This window comes from Hyperolius riggenbachi, chromosome 2 (genome assembly GCF_040937935.1).
Source record: "Hyperolius riggenbachi isolate aHypRig1 chromosome 2, aHypRig1.pri, whole genome shotgun sequence".
NCBI classification, from domain to species: Eukaryota; Metazoa; Chordata; class Amphibia; order Anura; family Hyperoliidae; genus Hyperolius; species Hyperolius riggenbachi.
Genome location: NC_090647.1, coordinates 480783622 through 480809338, shown reverse-complemented (window position 1 = coordinate 480809338; position 25717 = coordinate 480783622). Strand labels below are relative to the sequence as shown.

At 47.4% G+C, this 25717-nt stretch overlaps 1 protein-coding gene across 3 annotated transcripts in view; it reads right to left on the bottom strand.

The window, feature by feature from the left end:
- Positions 1–25717, bottom strand: part of LOC137544906 (apoptosis-inducing factor 3-like) — a 234219-nt gene that overhangs the window by 33906 nt on the left and 174596 nt on the right. For all 3 annotated transcript variants that reach the window (XM_068266005.1, XM_068266006.1, XM_068266004.1), the window contains 6 exons: positions 25435–25565; positions 20995–21110; positions 11437–11508; positions 6392–6455; positions 2146–2222; positions 1841–1958 (listed from right to left, as the gene is read on the bottom strand). In XM_068266005.1, the coding sequence (XP_068122106.1) occupies positions 1841–1958; positions 2146–2222; positions 6392–6455; positions 11437–11508; positions 20995–21110; positions 25435–25565 (578 nt within the window). The remainder of the gene's footprint in view (positions 1–1840; positions 1959–2145; positions 2223–6391; positions 6456–11436; positions 11509–20994; positions 21111–25434; positions 25566–25717) is intronic.

Sequence of the window (25717 nt, the reverse complement as noted above, 5' to 3'; positions counted from 1 at the left end):
CACCAAATCAACCACATCGGCCTGAGATTTCCCAGCATCTCAGATTCAACCAATTTCCGCCCCAAATCAGTCAAATCGTCAATTGGGCATGCTTGTGGCGGCACCGATTTTCACCCAATCCGATAGTAATTATCAAAACAGTTGGTTCATTGCCGAGACAACAGATGTATGGCCACCTTAATTCCCCAAGACTCTCCACCCCCTCCACACACACACACACTTATGTCCATAGAGGTACTTTCCCTTCAGAAGAGGGACAGTTGAGAGCTATAATGGTGTGAAAGCAGACAGAGGTTTTTTTTCTATGGACCCTGCAGGCAAGCATCTGCTCTGCATCTTGCTGTGTACATTTACCAGCTTACCCGTCCTCTAATTGCTCCGTAATTGCACCTTCCTTTATTTCTCTTAGCCAGCCTAATGTTTCACATAGCCTTATACAAAAACCTGAATGCAGCAGGCACTGTACCAGCCCTAAATCATTAAATGAGAGGCAGCCTGGGGGGAAATCTCCGCCTTTCCCCCCTGGCCAGTCCTCCCCTGTGGGGATTCCTACAGCCCCTAGCACATGGGCCGCTATGTCCCTCGCAGCAGCTCCGGTCCCAGCTGCTGGCCCGGGGTCCTCACTGGTGCGGCCTCTGCACCTTCGGGGACTGAGAGCCAGCGGCTGAGAGTGGAGCTGCGACGAGGGACATAGCGGCTTCTAGGTGCTGGAGGAATCCCCGGGTAAGCAGGTGTCATTTTTTTGGGCAGCTCAGACATTAAATTATACTTGACATGAGGCAAAGCTACCCAAGGTAAGCACAGAGGTGTACTCATGCTAGGTCCATTTACCTTTACACAATGTTCCCTCTTCTCGTCATTGCTCCCATTCCCTGTAATACTAATAAGGGAAGTACATGCGGCAGAGAAGGGAATGAGAGGGGGAAACAAAGGGACATCACAGGAAGCCTGCCACTTCCGGCCAGAAAATTTGACTTCAGCCAAAAGTCCAAATTTTCAGGGTGTAATTACCGCCCCCCACCGCCGTGCAATAAAAGTCTATGGAGAATTTCATACTTTGACGTTATGGCACGATGCAACGGAAGAGATGTTTTCACCGCATCCCCATCGCTGGTCCAGAACTAGTTAACCGCACACGTCTTCTGCGGCGATCTGCGTCGGCCCGGAAGTCATGTTAGTCTATGGTGAGTGGCGCGTGGAATTTTAAACAATTTCCGCCACGCCGCACATGTGCAGAAGCGTTCTTTTACATTACGCTACCATGCACTTCTCATACCCTGAAGCAGGAAGTGACAGCAAGCGTGCGTCACTTCCTGCTTGGCCCAATGCCAGATGGGGAATACAGTGTAGTAACGCGGTATTCTCCAAAGGCCTGTTTTTGGCGGTGCACTGTGTCGCGGCTGCTGCACCGCACCGCCAGTTTACAGTGTGAAACCGGCCTAAAGGCCACAGGCTGGTCACTTCTGGGATATTGAGAGATAGGTCTCAAAGTCTAGCAGGTTCAGTTCAATGGAGGTGCCAGGTGGGAGTTCTTGATGCAATGCTACACACAATAAAAATGTATGATCTGGCAAGCTCCAGTGGTAGAGGACATGATGCCTCCATCGTGCGACTTAAGGACATGTGGCCATACATATGACTCAAAGAACCTTGTTTGGTGTAACCGCCCAGCAGAAAAGCAAACATTCCTATGGGTCTCAAAAATGCCAATCCTGATTGCTTTTCCGGAACAACCTGATAAATATAGTCTAATGCGGTTCTTTTTTTTTTCATTAGTTTAATATTTAACATTTGACTATTAATGTAACAAGCTTAATCTGCAGTACGCAATATATCCTACCATGTGAGTGAGCCATCTGCCAGTGTCCAATGCTGGTTCTGTGTCCTTCCATCATGCTCAGGGGAAATGACACAACATCTCCGGCTGCAAAGACGTCAGGGACGCTGGTGCGCATGAACTGAGGGCAGGAAGACATGTGATCAAAGTGCAATACAAGTGCCAGGACTTGGAAAAGTATTAGCAAAGTTTTCACTGGAAAGGCAAGAGAAGCGAAGAGGAACATAATACAATGTATTTAATAGGAGGCCATGAAAACATGAAGTGATCACAAAATCCTGAACATAAACACTTATATGAAAGATTACCTGGTCAACATAGATTGTTCCTCTAGCGTCCACAGCAATTCTGCTTCCTTTCAGGAAGTTTGACACAGGGGTTACACCTAGATTTAGTGACAAAATGCACAACTTACCATATGTACAGTCAAAAAAAAAAATGCAGAGTTAAAGGACCACTGTCGTAAAAATCATAACATTTAAAATATATATATAAAAATACACAGGTAAGAAGTATGTTCCTTCCAACGTAAAATGAGCCATAAATTACTTTTCTCCTATGTTGCTGTCACATATAGTAAGTAGTAGAAATCTGACAGATATAACAGATTTTGGACTAGCCCAGACTGAATGGAATAAAGGGCCAGGGAGTTAATTGTAGATTTTTTTTCAAATCCTATTACATATACTGTATATTCTGGCATATAAGACTACTTTTTAACCATTGAAAATCTTCTGAAAAGTCAGGGGTCGTCTTGTACGGCAGGTGTTATTGATGCCGGGTGATACCTGAGAGGCGAGATCTGAGAGACAGAGAAGGAGGTAAACAGGATACAAGGGCGGGCCAGACGGATGAAAGAGGCATGTTTTATGGGCACAGCACTATCTATTCTTCCATACCGCTCTGATAAACAGGTAGACAAGGAGAGCTGACCAATCCACTTAGGGAGAGTTTACCAATCCAAGCAGTCAATCGCCTATATACTGGGTACCACATACAGAACAGCACCAGTATCTGTTCATACCAGTATATGATTTCTTTTAATTTGGTGTGTGTTGGAAGAGGGGTAGCCTTATACGGCGAGTATATCCCAAACTCTATATTTAAACTGGAAAAGTTTGGGGGTCGTCTTATACACCGGAATTTACGGTATATGTTTAGCTTTATAAACAATCAGATAACTGAAAATGTTCTCCAAATTTTCCTTAACCACTTGCCGACCGCGCGTCGGCAAAGTGGCAGCTGCAGGACCAGCGACGCAGTACTGCGTCGCCAGCTGCAGGCTGATTAATCAGGAAGCAGCCGCTCGGGCGAGCGGCTGCTTCCTGTCAATTCACGGCGGGGGGCTCCGTGAATAGCCTGCGGGCCGCCGATGGCGGCTCGCAGGCTAAATGTAAACACAAGCGGAAATAATCCGCTTTGTTTACATTTGTACGGCGCTGCTGCGCAGCAGCGCCGTAAGGCAGATTGGCGATCCCCGGCCAATCAGCGGCTGGGGATCGCCGCCATGTGACAGAGGACGTCCTGTCACTGGCTGCACAGGACGGATAGCGTCCTGTGCAGCCCTGATCTCCGGGGGGGGGGGGGGGGGAGCAGGTAGGAGAGGGAGGGGGGAATTTCGCCGCGGAGGGGGGCTTTGAGCTGCCCCCCCCCCCCCCGCCAGCCACATGCAGGCATGAGAGATCGGACCCCCCCAGCACATCATCCCCCTAGTGGGGAAAAAAGGGGGGTGATCTGATCTCTCTGCCTGCTACATGATCTGTGCTGGGGGCTGCAGAGCCCACCCAGCACAGATCACTCAGCACAGCGCTGGTCCTTAAGGGGGGGGTAAAGGGTGGGTCCTCAAGTGGTTAAAGTTAATTCCTCAATTTTGGCTTGTGAGCTACAGTGAGTGACAGCCACCAATGGTGACATCTCACCATCAGAACCTTTGATGACACACTGGAAACATTTCTGCTTTCGTGTCAGAAAGGCTCTTTCGTCACTCGATCATTATTACCTTTTCTCTAAAGAAACAGGAGCTGCCCCTGTACTGAGCGAGGACGGCTCTGCCCATTTCTGGCAGCGTGAAGTTGGCCTTGTGTGTATACCAGCGGTGTGACTGGACCAATCCAGTTTTGATCACTTATGCTGATCTGCTGTTTTTTTTGGACATTTTCAAACTATTTCTGGAATGTGAAAAACAACAAGGACTGGGAGAAATGGTGATCTGACAAGGATCAAATATCAGAGTCAGGCAAACAAAACCCATAAGCCTTCAAGGTTACTGCACTAATATTTAACCCTGGTGACCCCAAGAGACCAACCAGAATGACTGCCGCTAGAATTCCTGTCCTGCAGCTTACAGGAAATATAAAATACATCAGTGGTACAATTACATCTGGGTGAGCTGCATTAGATTATTATCACAAAGGCCTAGTGCTCACCGGAGCGTTTCCGCTGCGGTTTGCGATCTGCTTGCGGGTGCGGATCCGCTAGGGTAATGTATTTCAATGGGCTGGTGCACACCAGAGCGGGAGGCGTTTTGCAGAAACGCATACTCCCGGGCTGCTGCAGATTTTGGATTGCGGATGCGTTTCTGCCTCAATGATAAATATAGGAAAAACGCAGACCGCTCTGAAAAACGGCACTTCAGAGCGGTTTGCCAGGCGTTTTTTGTTACAGTAGCTGTTCAGTAACAGCTTACTGTAACAATACATTATTATTATTATTATTATTTAGTATTTATATAGCGCTGACATATTACGCAGCGCTGTACAATGTATATATATATATCTTGTCACTAACTGTCCCTCAAAGGAGCTCACAATCTAATCCCTACCATTGCCATACGTCTATATTATGTAGTGTAAGTACTGTAGTCTAGGGCCAATTTTAGGGGGAGCCAATTAACTTATCTGTATGTTTTTTGGAATGTGGGAGGAAACCGGAGTGCCCGGAGGAAACCCACGCAGACACGGAGAGAACATACAAACTCTTTGCAGATAGTGCCCTGGCTGGGATTCGAACCAGGGACCCAGCGCTGCAAGGCGAGAGAGCTAACCACTACGCCACCGTGCTGCCCAGAAATCTACTACACCAAAACCGCTACACAAAACCGCAAAATGCTAGCTGAAACACTGCAGAAAAATAAGAAAAAGCGTTTCAAAATCTGCTAGCATTTTGCGGATCTGCTAGCGGATTTTGGTGTGCACTAGGCCATACTGAGCGCTGGTGTAAACTCCCATCTATATGTATACGTAATGAATAAAATAACTTTTTATTACAATATTCATGTTTAAATTATTTAGTCAGTGTTCGCCCACGGTACAATCTTTTCTCATCCTGATTTACAGTCTGAAATTTATCACAACATCTTCAGTCCTGCAAGGCGATCGTTGCAGAATGTTCGTTTACAAAGCGTTCTATCATGAGATACAGTATGTACCTTCAATAAACTTGTTATTCTTTGACTTATGAGCCTGGACTATTTACTTTTGTCTATATAGATACTTTCTCGTTAGTACTGTACAAACAAATCATTTCTCAACATTTCACCATGTTTAAAGGGCAACTGAAGTGAGAGCTAAGCTGTGGTGTCCTTTACATTTTAACAGTGCATTTAGCGGTTTAGCCCGGAGGTTCCATCAGAACGAGCCTGTGATTACACCGGTTGATCAGAATGCACCCGCTAGCTACAAATCTCCCACACTACCTGCGATGAGCACCTGAAATAGTCTTTAGAGAAAGAAGAAAACAACATTAGAATAGCTATTGTTCTGGCCTATTTCCACTAGTTCTGCATCAATTTTTCCGGATCGAGATTACTGGATGTGGCTATGAGAAATGGATGCAAGATGCCATTACCTCCCTGCCATCCATAATTTTTCTGCATCAGAGAAATCGCATTTAGTGGAAAGGGGCCTATAGACATTCATTGGAGTCATTTTTTTTGCATCCACAATCTGCGTGTAGAGGAAACAAAGGGACACCTGAAGCGAGAGGGATATGGTGGCAGCTACAGTATATGTATTTCCTTGTAAGCAATACCAGTTGCCCAGCATTCCTGGGGATGTAGTACCTGGATGACAAACCTGAAACAAGCATGCGGCTAATCTAGTCAGAAACCCCTAATCTGCATGCTTGTGCAGGCCCTATGACTAAAAAGTATAGAAGTAGATGATCAGCAGGAGAGCCAGGCAACTGGTTTTGTTTAAATGGCAGCCTCCATAATCACTTCAGGTGTAACATGTGGCAGTATTCATCCAGGACATCATTAGACAGGAAGCAAGGCGTGTGCTGGGATATTTTGCTCCTCCCCATCTTCTTCCTGCCCACCGCGCAACACTACATTTAACCATAATATCCTTCTAAAATATTTTGTACTCCACATTTAAATTCCATTTTCAGGTGACAGCGGTCACACATTGTGGTAAATCAAACAGTAAATGAAGTACCATAGAAAAGATCCAAAACACAAATGCTTCCTGTTGAGTACCTCATTTATCCCCATCAGAAACAGCTCTATTCACCTATAATGTTATTGTGTTTGAGGTACTAGTGTTTTATACAGACCTATTCCAGCAACCACAATGTCCGCAGGAAGCACAGTTCCATTTCTCAATAGCACCTCCTTCACCTACAAAGGGAGAAAGAGACAGTGTCAGGTTTATCGATGTTCCCTTCATGACTCGAGTGCCAATTATTCTTTGCTGAATTGTGCAATACTGGGCTGCAAACTGGCAGCACACACTGTTAACTAGTTTTGTTCACAACCACAGGCTACACACAACAGCACAGGCAGCTATCAAAGGCAAGCTCCGATAAAATGCTGCATGAAAAACACTTCATGCTTTCCACTTTAGAAAGTTATGGATAACAAGTGAATGAGGAATAAACATTTTTCCTCTAAGAAATACAATATGCACTAATTTTCTCCTGGCTTTCCTCTTTGTCACAGCCAAAGCAAATGATTTGGGACAACAGTACCTCACAAAATGGTATTCTCGGGTCTGTCTAATGCCATGGTACTGTATATTAACTTAAAGGGAACCTGAGGTGAGAAGGATATGGAGGCTGACATGTTTATTTCCTTTTATATATTAAATAATGCACATTGCCTGGCTGCCCTGCTGATCCTCTGCCTCTTATGGCCCATACTCACGGGCTACAATTGTCGCCGCAACACGCGGCGCGCGCATGTTGCAGCGACAGGACGCCCGTGAGTATGAGGCGTTGCACGGGCGCGCACCCCGAACCGTCGCTCGTCGCTGATGTCGCCAGGCGATTGACCGCCGCAACTGTCGCTAGTCCGCGTGAGTATGCGGACTAGCGACAGCAACATAATTGCAAATAGACGGCGCTTCCGGCGAGGGGGGAGGAACGTCGGCGACAGCTTCCGTCGCACAGCTGATCCCTCTTCCGCGCGTGTACGCGGAGGGAGCTGGCGACGAGCTGTCGCTGGCAGGGGCGTATGCAATAGGGGGTGCAGAGGTAGCGACCGCATTGGGGCCCTTGGGCCAGAGGGGCCCCGAAGGGCCTTTCCTCAACTACAGTATCACCTCTTTATTGGTCCTGTGCTCATAATAATCACTTCTATAAATACTTTGAATAGTGGTAATCATTAACAAACTGTTCCTCATCCCCTTCTTGCACCTCTGACACTGTAGTTGCCATTGGCAGGTTTTGGTGTGCCGAATCAATTGTTATGTATAGAGTGTTCGGGGGGCTCCATTGTAAAACTTGCATCGGGGCCCACAGCTCCTTAGCTACGCCACTGGACTCGCTGGCCTGTCGCGCACACGCTCATGTGTGCTGGCGACAGGCCACTTATGTAGCCCGTCAGTATGGGCCATAATACTTTAAACTAAAGATCAGCAGGACAGACAAGCAACTGGTATTGTTTAAAAGGAAAATATGGCAGCCTCCGTATGTTTCTCACCTCAGGTTCCTTTTAAAATGATCTTCTGAATAATAAGAACACTGTAAGTGATAAATAAACTGGGCAGTATTTATGTAAGCCAAACATAGAAGGGGAGACACCATATGTGTGTTTATGCATGAGAATAGTTTCCAAGAAAAACAAAAAAGTTATTTGAGAAAAGTGTTAACAAGTCACTGACCTCCGTCCTTGGATTATGAGAAAATGGTAGCCCAGTCTGGTGCAGTATATCGATATTAAACGAAGAATGTGTGATAATGAATTTGTATAATAATACCTGTCCACCGCGCACAGCGTCTCGGCCAAGGGGGGGGGGCTAACGGTCACAGCACGAGTACCCGTGTAGGTATGAGATTACGCATGAACGCGCATGTGCAAAAATTAGGCGCCAATTTCGGATTTTGTATGTAAGCAGGCTGTTGGCTGGTGAGCAGTGCTGTCACTTCTATACAGCTTGGAGCTAGTTACGACCCTGCTTGCTACTGACCTCAGTTTTGCCTGCCGCCTGTCCTGACTTTTGGCTTATTACCGTTCCTGCCTGTCTGCCGCCAGCCCTGACCTTTTGGCCTGATACCCGTTTCTGCTCGTCTGCTGCCTGCCTACTGACCACTGCCCTTGTTGTTGACTATGTCTGATATGTCTTCTGCCGGACTTGGTTGTTCTCTCTGCCTCCAGTGGGGCAATCCTGGGGGCCGCGACCTGGTGACCACTTGCAGCAAAGTAGTCTGCTGCCCATTAGGGGTTGTGGCCCATCGTCCCTTGCGCCAACCATCGGTGTCAGGGTCAACAGCCATTTGTCCGTTCTCATAACATGAATACTCACAAAGAAGGGTTGTGTAAATAAGCAACCACAATATGAGCATGCAGGGAGTAAACTGTCCCTACAGTACAGGTGATGGCCAATCTTGGAAAAAAAGATAATTAATGCGAAAAACATAAAAATAACTTAACCATCCAAACAGGGTGATCGGTAGAAACAAGTGCTATAGGGCACCCAAAATTCCATAAAATAATTAAAAGCAGTTTAAACAAAAAGGTAAGGTTGGTCTAACCTCATGAAAAATGTGCATCTCAGGACAGCATGAGGTGCTCATGCTGTCCTGAGGGGAACATTTTTCACTGACCTGAGGAAGCAGTTTGGTATTGCAAAACGCATTATCTTTCTCTTTGTGCTTATCCTATATAATAATCCTGAAGTGTATCTGCATCCCCTGTCCCTGTGTCCGTGCGTTGGCACTACTGCGCATGTGCAGCACGGACAGCTGTTGGGACAGGAGGAAGCAGGGGGCCAGGCAGGCTTGTGTGCATGCACGCACAGTGGGCGTATGTGTGCGCATGCGGCAGGCATGTGTGTGTGCGGGCACGTGTGCTGACATGCGGCGTGGCGGCGGTCACAGGGGAGGGGTGTTGTATTAACGGGCTTAGGTCTACTCGTTTCCAATAAAAAACATTAAATTACTACAAGCAGCCTCATAAGGAAAGACCAAAGCTTACCTTATTTAAACTGTTATTTTATGCAGATTTGGGCGCCTCTAGCACATGTTTTGACCTCTGTCCTTGTATGAAATTTTTAGCAGTGTAGGCACTCAGGTACTCTGTTAACAGAGATGGAAGGGTCTAAGGCCACATACAGACATCAGACCATAGTCTTTGGAAAATGAAAGATCACAGACCAATCTTACCACCCTTCCTGTAGTATAAGAGCCATACTCTACACAGTCTTTTCTATGGAGCTGAACTCCCCATCAGGACAAAATCTTGGCAAGATGCTGCACACACAGATGCTGTACAGACACAAAAGATCAGTATCTGCAAAAGATCTGTTCCTGCCAAAAATCTATTCCTGCAAATTGCAATGATAGTCTATGAGATCTGCAGATCATCATACACACATGATTTAACTGACATTCATCTGCAGATCTGCAGATCTGAAAATCCATCCTGGTGGATCTGATCTGCAGATGAATGTCAGTTAAATCATGTGTGTATGATGATCTGCAGATCTCATAGACTATCATTGCAATTTGCAGGAATGGATTTTTGGCAGGAACAGATCTTTTGCAGATACTGATCTTTTGTGTCTGTACAGCATCTGCATGTGCAGCATCTTGCAATGATTTTTTTCTGATGTGGAGTTCAGCTCCATAGAAAAGACTGTGTAGAGTATGGCTCTTATACTACAGGAAGGGTGGTAAGATTGGTCTGTGATCTTTCATTTTCCAAAGACTATGGTCTGATGTCTGTATGTGGCCTTAGTCTAGCTGCAAGGTTTCCAGATTAAAAAGAAAAAAAAAAGTTTTATGGCATAAAACTAAAGTGAAGTTATTTCTAACTTTTTTCCTGGTATAGGTTTATCTAGATTGGTGTAGCCATGTGTGTGTTTTGCTTAGTATCTTGTAAAATTGTTTTCTTTGCATTGCTTTAAACCTTGTGTAATCTTGTGCATTTTTATTACAAAAGGGATGATTTTATATCAAAAGACTCCGCATGCCATCTGTGAAAACTGCTGCAGAGAATTTTGGATAAGGTAGAGACCTTCTGCTCTCATTCAGGGACCCCAATGTACCCTTGGGGTGCGGATTATGGAACACAAAACTGAAGTGAGAGATATGTGGAGGCTGCCATATTGATTTCCTTTTAAACAATACCAGTTGCCTGTCAGCTGTGCTGATCTATTTGGCCGCAGTAGTGTCTGAATCACACCAGAAACAACCATGCAGCTAATCTTGTCAGATCTGACAATGTCAGAAACACCTGATCTGCTGCATGCTTGTTCAGGGTCTATGGCTAAAAGTATTAGCGGCAGAGGATCAGCAGGAATGCCAGGCAACTGAAATTGCTTAAGGCTGGTTTCACACCAGGACTTTGCGTTTTAGGGGACGTTAAGGTTGCATAACGTGCCCCTAACGCAACGCCTGGTGCTCTCTGATGTGGATGTCAGAGTGAGCCGCGTTGTGCAGCTCACTCTGGCGTCCGTGATGCGTACTCTTGGATGCATGCGGCATCACGTGGTCCCGCCCGGCCAATCTCCGCACAGGAAGTAAACGCTGCATGTCACTGAGTGCAGTGAATATTAATTAGCCATGTGCCCGGCCACTCTCCGCTCCTCCCCAACTTTACTGAGCATGTGCAAGCAGTCTAACGCGGCTCTGCCGCGTGTAAAGTACTGCATGCAGTACGTTGTGTTATGGCGCAGCCTTACAATGTAACGCAACGTGGGCACTGTGAACAGCCCATTGATTTTTCATTGCTGTGCGGTGGGCTGCGTTACAGGCTGCTCTAACGTGCGCCTGTAACGTCCCACTGTGAAACCAGCCTTAAAGGAAATAAATATGGCGACCTCAATATCCCTCTCTCTTTAGTTGTCTTGAAGTTCTACTTTAATAACTGCTTTAAGGTGGCCATTAAAGGACCAATTTTTAGTCTCAACAATAATATAAATGCAAACCTGCAAATGCTTTAGATTGTAAGCTTGCAAGGGCAGGGCTCTCTCATCCTTTTGTGTCTTGAAATTTCTTTTATTCATCATGTTACATTTGTCACTGTAATTACCAATTCTGTATTTTGTACCATTGTCTATACTTGGTGTACACCATTGTCTGTATTATTAAGTACCCTATGTTTATTTCTAACTTTGCGCAGCGCCACAGAATATATATAAACCACTAAATCTAATAACCTGTCCATTGTCGCCCCGGATTTCTCTGGCTTCTGTCCTCATGCAGAAGTTGACCCCACTGTCCTGTAAAAGCTGAAATAGAAAAAAATAGAAACATGGGGCAAATTAAGATAAAAAAGTTTTAAGTAGCAAAAATACACAGTTGAAACACAAACAATTATCATTTCATCTATAGAAACATACAGTGTATGCACACACATACACAGACAGACACAGAACATGTATATCACGCTTTTCTCCTGGCAGACTCATAGCTCCAGAGCTGCTGCCACTAGGGTGCGCTCATTAGGCAGTAGCAGTGTTAGGGAGATTTGCCCAAAGTTTCCTTACTGAATAAGTGCTGGCTTACTGAACAGGAAGAGCCTAGATTCAAACCCAGTTCTCCTGTGTCAGAGGCAGAGCCCTTAACCAGTACACTATCCAGCCAGAAAGTGATGCTTGAAAGATTGGAAACCTTTACAATTTTATGCTGGGTATAGACAGTACGATTTTCCGTACGATAGATGCATCCGATTGATAAAGTCCCTCATGTCCAATATTACTCCCGATCGATTCTGTGCTGGATTTCTCATGGAAGTGAATGGAAAAAGATAAGAAAAACAAATTAAGATAAGAGAATTGAGCATAGAATCTAGCAGAAAAAAAACGATTGGGTGGGAAAAATCGAGCAGAAAATCATAACGTGTGTATCCAGCATTATAAACAGTTCTTCTGTACAAACATGACCTTATTCATGATCAGATTTTAATGAAGATTCAAATCTTATGCTTGCCATTTACTTTTTTTTTTCGGGGGGGGGGGGGGGGAATTACCAAGAATTCCACAGTTCAAGGGAAAATTAGGGTCAGCTCACACTAGGTCCTCTGCCCTCTCATTTTCCAGATTTGGATGGCAGAGGACCAATGGGCATATAGAATACCCCCCCATTTTCCTATGGGCTCATTCACAAACACCATTTGTAACACATCCAGGTTTGTCTGTTGGGATACACTACATCAGAGGTGCCCACAATTTTTCGGCTTGTGAGCTACTTTAAAAAATTAGCACGTCAAAATGATCTACTCATGTACAATTTTATGGAGCACACTTGTATATTTAGAATGGAAAATGTAGTGGGATTGAGATCTACCATGAAGTCCTCCGCAATCTACCGGTAGATCGCGATCTACCTAATGTGCACCCCTGCACTACATGATACAGACATATCACTATGGCAGGGATTAGATTGTGAGCCCCTCTGAGGGACAGTTATGTGACAAGACAATATATTCTGTACAGCGTTGCAGAAGGGGTCAGCGGTATATACCGTAAATACTAAATACCGTACATACTCGGATACAAGTCGACTCCGTGTATAAGTCGACCCCAATATTTGACCCTCATAAGCTGGAATTTTTCAATTACTCATGTATAAGTCTATCCAGCAAAGTTAATGGCTGCACTTGGGGATCAGGATGGGTAAGTGGATGAATTTAATACAACATTGTAGTCATTATACCCTCCTGGCCCCAAAGTACAGCCTATAACTCCTCAAGCACACATTCAGCCATTAACCTTCTGCCTGTAACTCTATATCCCCGCCACCATCACCCAAATGCATGCTGCCTGCAACTCCCCCATACCCATGCTGCCTGTAATTCCCCCCTCTCTCCCACCCACCATCACCCATAGGGAGCCCCTGTCTCCATTTCACCCCTCACCTCCCACCATCATCCAAACACTTGCTGCCCTTAGTTCCCCCTCCCTCCCACCATCACCCAAACACTTGCTGCCCTTAATTCCCCACCCAAACACGTGTTGCCTTTAATTCCCCCCTCCCTCCCACCATCACCCAAACACTTGCTGCCCTTAATTTCCCCCCTCCCTCCTACCATCACCCAAAGGGAGCCGTCTCTATCAATTTCTTACTTGCGCTGTTTAATCCCGTGCAAAGTGATTCCCGCAGCAGAAGCCGTCACCCCCATCACGTGAGCTGCTTTCTCTCTTCTCCCTTCACTCGCGCTGACCTTCGTGCTTTCGCATAGCTTCCATCGTCTGACATCGGGAGGCGGGGCTACGCTACAGCACGGAGGTCAGCGCGAGTGAAGGGAGTGAAGGGAGAAGAGAGGACACGCTGATGGGGGTGGCGGCTCCTGCCGCGGAAATCGCTTTGCACAGGTTTAAACAGCGCAAGTAGGAAATTGAATCCCTTTGGATGATGGTGGGTGGGAGGGAGGGGGTATTAAAAACACACCGGTATATTGGCTGTAAGTTGGGAAATTTAGGACTACTCGGGTATAAGTCCCCCCCACTTTTATACTTTGAGTCAGTCCTAAATTTCTCGACTTATAGCCGAGTATATACGGTAATAATAACATTCCAGACATCATGATGGTGACTGAAAGAGAATGCAGCTCCATATATACAATATGTGGTACATTTCCTCTAGACAGTTTAGCCTGAACCAAGCCTTATGCTGGGAATACACGGAGCGATCCAGCGGCTTGTCCCCGCGGCCTCCCGGATCGATTCCTGCTTTACCCCGCGGCCGCCTTCCTTATCGATCCGCGCGGTGATCGGACCCTGTCGGATGTTGTCAATCCAGCCATCAGCGGCTCGATTGATAAGAGGAAGTCGAGCCGTGTATTCCCAGCATTAAAGTACAACTAACTAGAGGGATATGGAGGCTGCCATATTTAATTTCTTTTAAACAATACCAGTTGCCTGGAAGCCCTGCTGGTCTATTTAGCTGCAGTAGTGTTTGAATCACACCAGAAACAAGCTTCAGACATCGGAGGACAGCGGTCAGGAAGCCCCAGGTACATATAAAATCTATTTCATTTTCAGCTCTGGTACACCTTAAGCTGACGCCGGGAAGCCCCTTTATACACGGTGGATTGACTGACTCACGCTATTCGGCCAAGGCGGTCTTTGTCACGCACCACAGGTTTACGTAGCTTTACAGTAATCTATCACTTCAGATGCAGAGGAATTAGCATCATTAGGTCTCATCATTTGGAAATGTTGATGTTTTAATTATGCAGAATGTGATTTGACATGCAGATTTCTAGAGCTCCCGGTATAATACAGCAAGCTGCTGCTTTCTCTAGGTGACATTGCCTCTTTAATGCACTCAAGGAAACGGGATCATGCAGAATGTTGATTTAATTAGAAGCAGAATTCTCATGTATGTCAAATATGAGGGAGACTCCCTGGATTTCCTGTTACTGGCCAAGTTCTCTCTCATTCTGAGCTGAAACATTTAGCAGATCACTCCTGGCTGTCCAGTGCTTATTTACTGAAGCTTAGCATCAGGCCACAGAGCAGAGAGCCACACTGCCTCCTGTGACACTGTGTGTGCAGATCAGGCTTACACAGGGCCCGATGCTACTACTTATTATTCAGTATTTATATAGCACTCACATCTTTCACAGTGCTTTACAGAGTATATAGTCTTGTCACTATCTGTCCCTCAGAGGGGCTCGCAATCTAATCACTACCATAGTCAGATGTCTATAGTAGACTAATTTAGGGGGAAGACAATTAACTTATTTGTATGTTTTTGGGATGTTGGAGCAAACCAGAGTGCCTGGGGGAAACCCAAACAGACATGGGGAGAACATACAAACTCTCCGGAGATGGGATTCAAACCAGGGACCCAGAGCTACAGTACAAGGCGAGAGTGCAATCCACTACACCACCATGCTGCCCAGGAAACAGGGCGAGCACTGCCTTAGAGGCAAAGGGGGCCTCCGACTTCTGCATTGCCACTGGACCCCACCAAGTTATCTCCCACCACTGCTTCCTGGGACTCAGTCATGTGTAGCAGCATTAATCACCCACTGGCTGTCCCGGCGGGCAGCGGCTGCACTGTCCATGCACTCTTACCCCCGCTGTATGCATCTCCTGCATCTGTCGCAAGTTTACACATAACATGCGCTGGGCCGGAGAGAGAAGAGACAGAGGTATGGCTGAAGGGTGCAGAGCCGCCGCTTACTGGGACAGCCAGTGATTGATTAATGCTGCTACATGTGAAGGGGCTCCAGGAAGCAGTGGGGTGATGGGGGGAGGGCTGGGGGGTTGTGGGGACAAATGCTTAAAGTGAACCTGAGGTGAGAGTTATGTGAAGGCTGCCATATTTATTTCCTTTTAAACAATACTAGTTGCCTGGCAGCCCTGCTGATCTATTTGGTTTCGGTAGCGTATGAATTACATCCGAAACAAGCATGCAGCTAATCAATATTGTGAGAAGCACCTGATCTGCATATGCTTGTTCAAGGTCTATGGCTGAAAGCATTAGGGGCAGAGGATCAGCAGGGCAGCCAGACAACTGGTATTGCCATACCTCCCAACTTTTTGAGATGAGAAAGAGGGACACTTAAGCCATGCCCCTGCCACACCCCTAGTCACACATACCATAAAGATTTCATAAGACAAATATGTTGTTTTATAATCAGACCACACTGGTCCTTTCTATCCTGGCTCATGTTCCTCCATATTAGCATTTCAAAGTAAGAAATATATCAATTTAAAGGATGGGAATAAAGTTTAGATTAAACAAATGTTTCAGTAGAAAAATGCCTATATTTAAACAGCTCTGTACATCAGTCCTGAAAGAGGGACAAATGAGGAGGAAAGAGGGACAGGGACCCAAATAGGGACTGCCCCACCAAAAGGGGGAGAGTTTGGAGCTCATAAAGAAATAAATATGGCAGCCTCCATATCACTTTCACCTCGGGCTGTATGGCCGTGCAGCACACTATTATGCTGGGCATACACGGCAACTTGGGCAGGCTTATCAATCGAGCCTGATGGCTCAATTGATAATATCCGACAGGTCCAATGACCTGCCGGATAGATTCCCCGCTCGATCCCTGCCGGCGGACAATAGCGGGGAATCGAGCGGCTGATAAGGAGCGCCAGCAGGGACGAGCGGGAATCGATCCGCGAGGACGAGCCGGGACGCGGCGGGGGTCGATCCGGCGGCTTATCGGCCGCCGGATCGACCAGTGTATGCCCAGCATTAAAGCTTCAGTGTGCTGAATTGTAAAAAATGGCCTGGTCACTAGGGGGGTGTAACCCTGTGGTCCTTAAGCAGTTAAGTCCACTTCTCCCCTGCTCCGGCCAGGGGTCCCCTCCATTATCTCCCAGCTGCTGCTCCCCGACTGCGGCTTCTGTACAGTGATGCAGCAATTGAGAACTCTCCAGTGCTGTCAGCAGGTGGGCCAGCAGAACGAGATGGAGAGAAGAGGGATGGGCTCTGCTGTTCGTCGGATTCAGATACCTTCTGACAGAGCCTGGGCCAGGCGGGGGAGGAGATATGGGGCTGCATGGCCAGGTAAAGGGAGGCACAACACAGGCTGCTGCTCCCCACAGAGTGGGAGGTGTCACACAGGCTGCTGCTCCCCACATGCACCATGCACCCTGACCAGACGTCCCATTTTACCTGGGACACGTCCCAGGTTCAGGGTCCCCTGTCCCACGTTGCAATGTGTCCCAGGTGATGTCCCACTTTTGGCCGCCGGGTGTCCCAGCTGTGTGTGGCCGCATGAGGTAATGTTTGCCTCATTTACCGTTTGTGGAGTCGGAGTAATCGTTTTCTGCTGCATTTCATGTGTCAGAGGTAATGGTTGCTTCAGTTATTACTTGATGGTCATAGAGACTACATTTGCTACTTTGGGGTTATTGTTGCAGCACTTGGCATTTTGGGGACTCATGGTTATTAAATAGTATACTAATCAGCATCTTCTGCAGGTTTAACAATCTATTCCCACCATAGTCATAGTCTAATGTTTTACAGTATTATTCTATATTTATATAGCACTGGCAACTAAGGCAGCACTTTGCAGAGAGTGTAGTCATGTCCTTTGCGGAGCTCACAATCTAATCCCGGCCATAGTGAAAGTCTAATGTCCCACCATATCATTATTATGTTTTTATGTAGCACTTGCATCTTCTGCACTTTACAGAGTACATAGTCATGTCATGGGCTGACATCCATGATACAAAACCCCCATTTCACTACATCATTGTGGGAACAATGCTTTTTCATATGTGTTTGGGGAACATTGCCTAATTACCTTTGGTTTGATTTTGTTCTGGCCCACTGCCTCAGTTACATTACAGTTCGCACCGCCCACACCATGTAATTGACACGCCCATTTTTGGCACAGTGCTAGCACCCCCCTTCTGTCCGAGGTTGAGCCAAGAAAAATCTGATCACTGTACCTGCGTGAGGCGTCGCACAGGCGGCCGCTCCCCGCGTGAGGCGTCGCGCAGGCGGCCGCTCCCCGCGTGAGGCGTCGCGCAGGCGGCCGCTCCCCGCGTGAGGCGTCGCGCAGGCGGCCGCTCCCCGCGTGAGGCGTCGCGCAGGCGGCCGCACCCCGCGTGAGGCGTCGCGCAGGCTGCCGCTGCCCCCGTGAGGCGTCGCGCAGGCTGCCGCTGCCCCCGTGAGGCGTCGCGCAGGCTGCCGCTGCCCCCGTGAGGCGTCGCGCAGGCTGCCGCTGCCCCCGTGAGGCGTCGCGCAGGCTGCCGCTGCCCCCGTGAGGCGTCGCGCAGGCTGCCGCTGCCCCCGTGAGGCGTCGCGCAGGCTGCCGCTGCCCCCGTGAGGCGTCGCGCAGGCTGCCGCTGCCCCCGTGAGGCGTCGCGCAGGCTGCCGCTGCCCCCGTGAGGCGTCGCGCAGGCTGCCGCTGCCCCCGTGAGGCGTCGCGCAGGCTGCCGCTGCCCCCGTGAGGCGTCGCGCAGGCTGCCGCTGCCCCCGTGAGGCGTCGCGCAGGCTGCCGCTGCCCCCGTGAGGCGTCGCGCAGGCTGCCGCTGCCCCCGTGAGGCGTCGCGCAGGCTGCCGCTGCCCCCGTGAGGCGTCGCGCAGGCTGCCGCTGCCCCCGTGAGGCGTCGCGCAGGCTGCCGCTGCCCCCGTGAGGCGTCGCGCAGGCTGCCGCTGCCCCCGTGAGGCGTCGCGCAGGCTGCTGCTGCCCACGTGGGGCGTCGCGCAGGCTGCTGCTCCCCACGTGGGGCGTCGCGCAGGCTGCTGCTCCCCACGTGGGGCGTCGCGCAGGCTGCTGCTGCCCCCGTGAGGCGTCGCGCAGGCTGCTGCTGCCCCCGTGAGGCGTCGCGCAGGCTGCTGCTGCCCCCGTGAGGCGTCGCGCAGGCTGCTGCTGCCCCCGTGAGGCGTCGCGCAGGCTGCTGCTGCCCCCGTGAGGCGTCGCGCAGGCTGCTGCTGCCCCCGTGAGGCGTCGCGCAGGCTGCTGCTGCCCCCGTGAGGCGTCGCGCAGGCTGCTGCTGCCCCCGTGAGGCGTCGCGCAGGCTGCTGCTGCCCCCGTGAGGCGTCGCGCAGGCTGCTGCTGCCCCCGTGAGGCGTCGCGCAGGCTGCTGCTGCCCCCGTGAGGCGTCGCGCAGGCTGCTGCTCCCCGCGTGAGGCGTCACGCAGGCTGCTGCTCCCCACGTGAGGCGTCGCGCAGGCTGCTGCTGCCCCCGTGAGGCGTCGCGCAGGCTGCTGCTGCCCCCATGAGGCGTCGCGCAGGCTGCTGCTGCCCCCGTGAGGCGTCGCGCAGGCTGCTGCTCCCCACGTGAGGCGTCGCGCAGGCTGCTGCTCCCCACGTGAGGCGTCGCGCAGGCTGCTGCTCCCCACGTGAGGCGTCGCGCAGGCTGCTGCTCCCCACGTGAGGCGTCGCGCAGGCTGCTGCTCCCCACGTGAGGCGTCACACAGGCTGCTGCTCCTCACAAGGCCGTTTGTATCCCACACGCTGCGGACAAAGTAAAATATCGGCATTTAATATCGACAATCTAACTTTTAATAGTAAAATATCAGTATTTAAAAACAATATTTTGCTATTGGCGATACTGGGCGCCCTATTTTTTCAGACGCCCTTTTTGCATGTATGCATAAGTGGAGCCTAATTATTCAGCCTGTTTCGGTATGTTGTACTTTGGATTCTGTTTCTTTGCAATATTTTTGTTATTAACAATGAGTTATTGTGAGTTTTATTGCCAAATAATTGAATTTGTTAATTACTGATAAAAATCTGCTTTTTTGGGGGAGCATGTGGAGAAATGGCTTTCTCTTGTGGCACAGTAATTTATGTCACAGTAAGCCAAATACAAGGTATACTGTCAGGGTCGGATTTACCATAAGGCACTGTAGGCATGTGCCTACAGGCGCCTGATGTTAGAAAGGCGGCTCACCGTCCTCCCGCAGCGCCTCCCTCCTTCCCTATGCAGAGTCCCAAGCAGAATGTAAATGAGTGGTTACTCACGCCGGTCTTGGCATTTCACTGACAAGATCTCCCTTCCGTCAGTGGCTCCTCTAGCTACGCAATACTGAGGTCCTCTAGCTACCTAACACTTGGGGGCACCTCTAGCTACTTAATATTTAGGGTAGTTCTGGTTACCTAACACTAAGGGGCACCTTAACCATTTACTGACATCCTAACGTATTAAAACGTCATGCTTACCGCTATTAACAGCAACATGACGTTTTAATACGTCGCGCGTTCCCGTCGCTGCTACCGCCGCTGTTTCCATCGGGCTTCCGTGCTGGGTGATTGGGGAAGAAGACCAAACGGTCCTCTACCCAATCGCAGTGCCTGGAGTGAATGGACATTACCGCGAACAGCGGCTACGTCCATTCACAATAACAGGAAATGTAACAATTAAATAAATAAACAATTAAATAAAGTGAAGAACAAAAAAAAAAAGTGAACACTTCCTATAATGAGTGTAAAGTATATTACACCTACAAAATACATTCATTTTCAAGTTCATACAGATCTTAATAAAATTACACTTCCAATTCAATTTTTAAACTATAATGGTTGAAAACTGAGAAATAATGATTTTTTTTTCTTTTTTTTCTGTTATTCTCATTAAAACGCATTTAGAATAAAAAAATTCTTAGCAAAATGTACTATCCACAGAAAGCCTAATTGGTGGCCCAAAAAACGAGGTATAGATCATTTTCTTGTGATAAGTAGTAATAAAGTTATTCGGGAATAAAAGGGAGGAGCACTGACAACTGAAAATTGCTCTGGTCCGTTAGGATAAAAACCCTTGGGGGTGAACTGGTTAATATTTATAGGTAGCTACTGCAGGCAGGAGAAATAGGGGAGACGTAAAAACTAAGCCAGCCAGCACTTGCGGTGCAGTTTGGTGGGGGTTTGACGGTCCTTGGGGGGTGAGCACTAGGGTGCCAGGACATCTGTGCCTATAGGCTCCTCTGAGGTAAATCCGGGCCTGTATACTGTACTAAACCTTTCTTTTTTTTTTTTGCTTTGTATAACACCCCAACTTCCTCAAGTAGTTTTAAACCCCAGCCATTATTTGACCACACCCAATAGCTGCCACATGAAGGCAATTACAGGTCATATCAGGGTATTGCGTTTGAGCCTGGTCACATTGAAAGCTGTATTATCCCATTTCTGTGACTGGAGAATTATAGAAGTACCAATTAAGTGTTCAGACAGACGCTGGGTACATTCACCAAGATTATCGAGCGCAACATCAAAAGTGGATTAGAGCAGAGTCACGCTGACAGGCCACCCTGTGGGGAATGCTGCATTACAGTCAGTGTAAATGTACATTTACCTTCATCGCCAGCTTTCCAATCTGAGGTCCCAGTACAGCCTGAAAGGGGAACTCCGACTTCCCAACCACAGTCACAGAGGTGGCTCTATCTGAGAGGTGAGCTGCAACTTCCATTCCTGCAGATTGGGGGGCAGAAGGGGTTAATACACATTCATTGCGTCACCTGTGAAGTCTGATTGATAAATGACAACAGTCTGCGAAATCATACAGAAATGGTGTTACCCCTTTTCATCCATGCTGCAGCTTGAGTATTCAGCAGATTATGGTTTATATCTTTTCTTTAACCACTTGAGGACTGCGATGTTAAACCCCCCTAGTGACCAGGCCATTTTTTTAATAATTGGGCCACTGCAGCTTTAAGGCCTCGCTGTAGGGCCATACAACTCAGCACATAAGTGATTCCCCCACCCCTTTTTCTCCCCTCCAACAGAGCTCTGTGTTGGTGGGGTCTGATCGCTCCTCAGTTGTTGTTGTTTTTTTACATAAATATTTATTTTATACATTTTTGAATAAATTTACCTTTTTTTTAAATTTATTTATGTTCTAGTCCCTCCTCCCTCCCCCGCCAGCTAATCAGCGTGATCAGCTGTCATAGGCTTCAGCCTATGACAGCTGATCACTTCCCTGCCTACAGAGGGGACAGCTGTGTCACACGGCTGTACCCAGTACAGCGCTGCCTTAGATCGCAGAATTCTACTCTTAAGTTGCCTGAAATGATCATTTCTGAAAATCATACAAGAGTGCAGGTATCCCTCGACACTGATGGTTTTCTATTCAGTGATGCCCCAAGATCCTCAGCTGACCACTACTAAAGGGTAGCAAAATAGCAAAATTTTGATTGGATTATCAGGTAGTCACCACAGTATTAGGTAGCCAGCATGCTTGCCCCCCTCCCCCCAAGTTAGTATACGTAGCTAGAGTGCCCCCCCCCCCCCTCCGTCCCAAGTTAATATATGTAGCCAGTGTGCTTTGCCCCCCTCGTCCCCAGTTAGTATAGGTGGTCAGTGTGCTCCACCCCCTCCCTTAGTATAGATGGCCAAGTGTGCTTCATCCCCCCCCCCCCCCTTAGTATAGATGGCCGGTGTGCTTCCCCCCTCCCTCACTTAGTATGGATGGCTAGTGTGCTTCCTCCCCCCCCCCCCCCGTTAGTATATATGGCCAATGTGCTCCCCACCCCGTTAGGTGGCCGGCACAGGCAGTGTGCACAGAGAACTCCCCTCTCTCCAAGGAGCTCCACCAGTGATCTATCGCATCCCGCATTGTGTCTCCATGAAGACAGCACATCGGACCACACGACAAGAGGGGGCGCTGTTGTCATAGAGATGTGAGTCATGTGACGCATGGAGGAGAGAAGCAAGTTCGCTGATGCACTCCTGTGCATGCAGCACCGACCCTGCACCACAGGGGGCCTGCAGTGGGTCTCTATGAGGCCTGCAGCGGGTCCCAATCAACATCACAGACACACACTATGGGCCCCCCCCCCGCCTAGGGCCCCATAGCAGCTTCTCTCGTTGCTATGATAATCGATACTCTGATTCTCAGAATTTCTTTAATTATTTACACAAGCACTCCCTGGCAAGGATCTATACAAAGTTGCCAGCTGATCTTCCAACTCGCTTGCACACTGTTTGGGTAGTTGGACTAAGCACCTGCCACTCAATAAGTACTTTTGAAAATAAAGAAAAGCCTGAGAATACCCCATGAGGAGATGGAGAAGTCCAAACCTGTCAGATTTTTACAACCTACTTTAACCACTTCCCTACCCTGGTCATTTTAACAGTTCAGCTCAGCTCTGATTACTTTGGCAATAACTTTATAAATCATTATCACAACTAAATGATCTATATATTGTTTTATACAGGACAAATTAGGCTTTTTTTTAGCTGATATTTGCTTTTAAAATACATAGAAAATAAGGTCATTAATAAAAGGAAAATAAGGAAAAAAGTTAATAAATACACAATTTATCCACTTTCATACATTATAGCTTTAATGTAAATAGCTTCTATTGTACATTAAAACCACAAATTGGGCTCTATTCATAAAACATTTGCGGGGGAAAAAATCTTGGAGGGAAAACACCGCATCAGTATTTTAGACTTGTGTGCCAATTCATAAAAATGTTTACACTTGCGATAATAGGTCGGGGAATTCCCGCACTAAACTAGCGGTGCTGGCTGAGTTTATACTAATTCTTTCTCTGCACAGAGAAAATGTATCAAGGAGGCAGCCCGGGCCCCAGCATCCCTTTACATGTGCATTTTTTTTTTTTAGATTGCCTCTCCTTGCCCTGAATCTGTCTAATAGTCTTTCTAAACAATCTATTTAATTGCTGCAACTTAGAAGCTTTCTAATGTGAAATTTATCTGAAAACAGGTACCCAAGGGGTTAAAAAACACAGCCTTATTCCAGGATGCCTTTTTTGTTCTGCTCTCACTGCTGCTGCCTGGGAGGTCTGTCCACATTAGCTTGCCTGTTATGGCTGGCTTATCTCCTTTTCTAAACAGTTGGTGTTCTCCGTTCCCATTCCGCTTGCTCTAATCTTTATGAATTAACCTTCAGTGACGTGTTGTGATAATCTCCGCACAAGGCGGTAATTTTCCGCACTGCTCAGGAATTTTAGCTTTTCATGTGGAAATAACTTTTAGGGCCCTTTTCCACTAGCAATCGCTAGCGTTCGCGCTGAACGCTAGCGATTGCGATTCAGCAAAAGTGCTAAATTTCACTGCAATTACCTGACGTTTGCGATTGCGATTTTGCAATGCTATGCACTGCATAGCAAAATCGCGGCAATAATCGCGGCGCGATCGCGATTGAGTAAAAAACAAATTGCGGTAGTGGAAATGGCCTACCGCGATTCCTATGTTCAAAAGCAAACCGTAGCGATTTGAAAATCACTAGCGGTTTGCGTTTTTGGCGATTCAGCCATCGCAAACGCTGTAGTGGAAAAGAGCCCTCATGAATGGACACTGTGCTAAATGGTCGGGAAAGTCAGCTGTTTTGAACATTACCGCATGCAGGAATGCTTTATGAATAGAGGCCATTGTATTTGACTCTCTCCTGAGAGAGAGTCAAATGTTTATTTAAACAGTTCATTTGTTTTAATATGTACTAGTAACTCATTGTATATACCCTACTGTATGGTTACATCTGTCTGCTCCTGGAATGTTTGTTTTACACCTGTTTACACATTAATCCTGCCATTGAATTCCCTGGGAGGAAGAGAGGGGTTTGCGGTCATTCCTTTACAACTGTGTAGCATTGTTATCAGCTTGGAGATAAATAAACAATGTTATCTAGGATTTTGTGGGAGAGGATTGCAGACACTTCTTTTCACGTCATGGGGCAGAAAGTGGTTAAGTGACAGCACAAAAAGCAATTTGTAGTGCATATTACTCTGGAACCAATGTAATCTTACACATATAAATGTTAACATTTTTCCTATTAGTGGTCCTCCCCTCTCCATAGCACAGAGTAAGGTGCTAAGCGGGCAGAACTCAATATCTGTACAGATTGGGATAGCCTGTCACAAAAGTTTGTTGTGAGTGACATATGCCAGGAGTGGACATAGCTTTACATCTACAGCCAGTCCTTTCCCCTGCTGACTCATCCCTCTGCAGTCACAGTAATCTAACAAGATCACTTGTTATTTATTCTGAACAGGCAGGGTAAATACAGTCTTGTCATGGAAACAGGATTGGGATCCAAGATGGGTAAAGGTGGAAATACACTTCCCCCTCAGCTCCACATGATCGTGTACAGTGTTAAGAAGAAATTCTGCAGTACTCAACACACTGCTTCCCTGCAGGCTTTCTATCTGTTGTATCCACTGATTTCCTTACACCCTTTCTGACCGGTGGTGCCCTATTTAAAGAGGAACGGTAGTGAAAATAACATAATGAATAAAATTGCTTATTTTTTTTTTACAATATTAATCTATAGATTATTTAGTCAGTGTCTGCCCAGTGTAAAATCTTTCCCCTCTCTGATTTACATTCTAAAATTTATCACTGGCGGTGACATCTTTAGTCCTGCCAGATGATCTGTGCAGAATGTTCGTTACTATGAGTTCTAAGCAGACAGGGAGATATTGCTTTGCTTGGTAGCTGGACAAAGCCATTATTTCTCACAATGCAACAAGGTTCAAAGACAGCAAACTGTACGGACCTTGGTCATGACATCACGCTGTGGGAGGGCTTTCACCATAATATCAACCATACAGATAGTTCCGGCCCCCCAGCAGTCTGAAGTATGTTGACCCGGCCCTTGATTCAAAACGTTTGGGGACCCCTGTTCTAGTACAATATACAGTATAGCCTGCTTGCTGCAACACTCCAAAACATTGAATGACTTTCCAGAACATTGTTTATTGAAATAGGCATTTGCCTCAGCTATTCCTTTTACTTGAAATACTGTAAACCTAGAGCTGTGAATACTTACCTATGAAAGAGCTTCCCATGATCACCACATTCTTGCCTGCGGCTGCCTCGCTGATCGTGTTGGCATCTTCCGGCGTCCGCAAATGGAAGACGTTATTAAGGGTGGAGCCTGGACACTGCAGCTCTCTTGGCCTGGGCCAGATAGGAAGGTAACAAGAAACACACGGGAAACATTACTAACATGTTAAAGAACCACAGACAAGGTAAATTCAAACAGTGAATTTCTGATTCTATCCATTAAATATTTTGCCATTTCCAGAGAGGCCACTTAGTTCTTCTAGAAT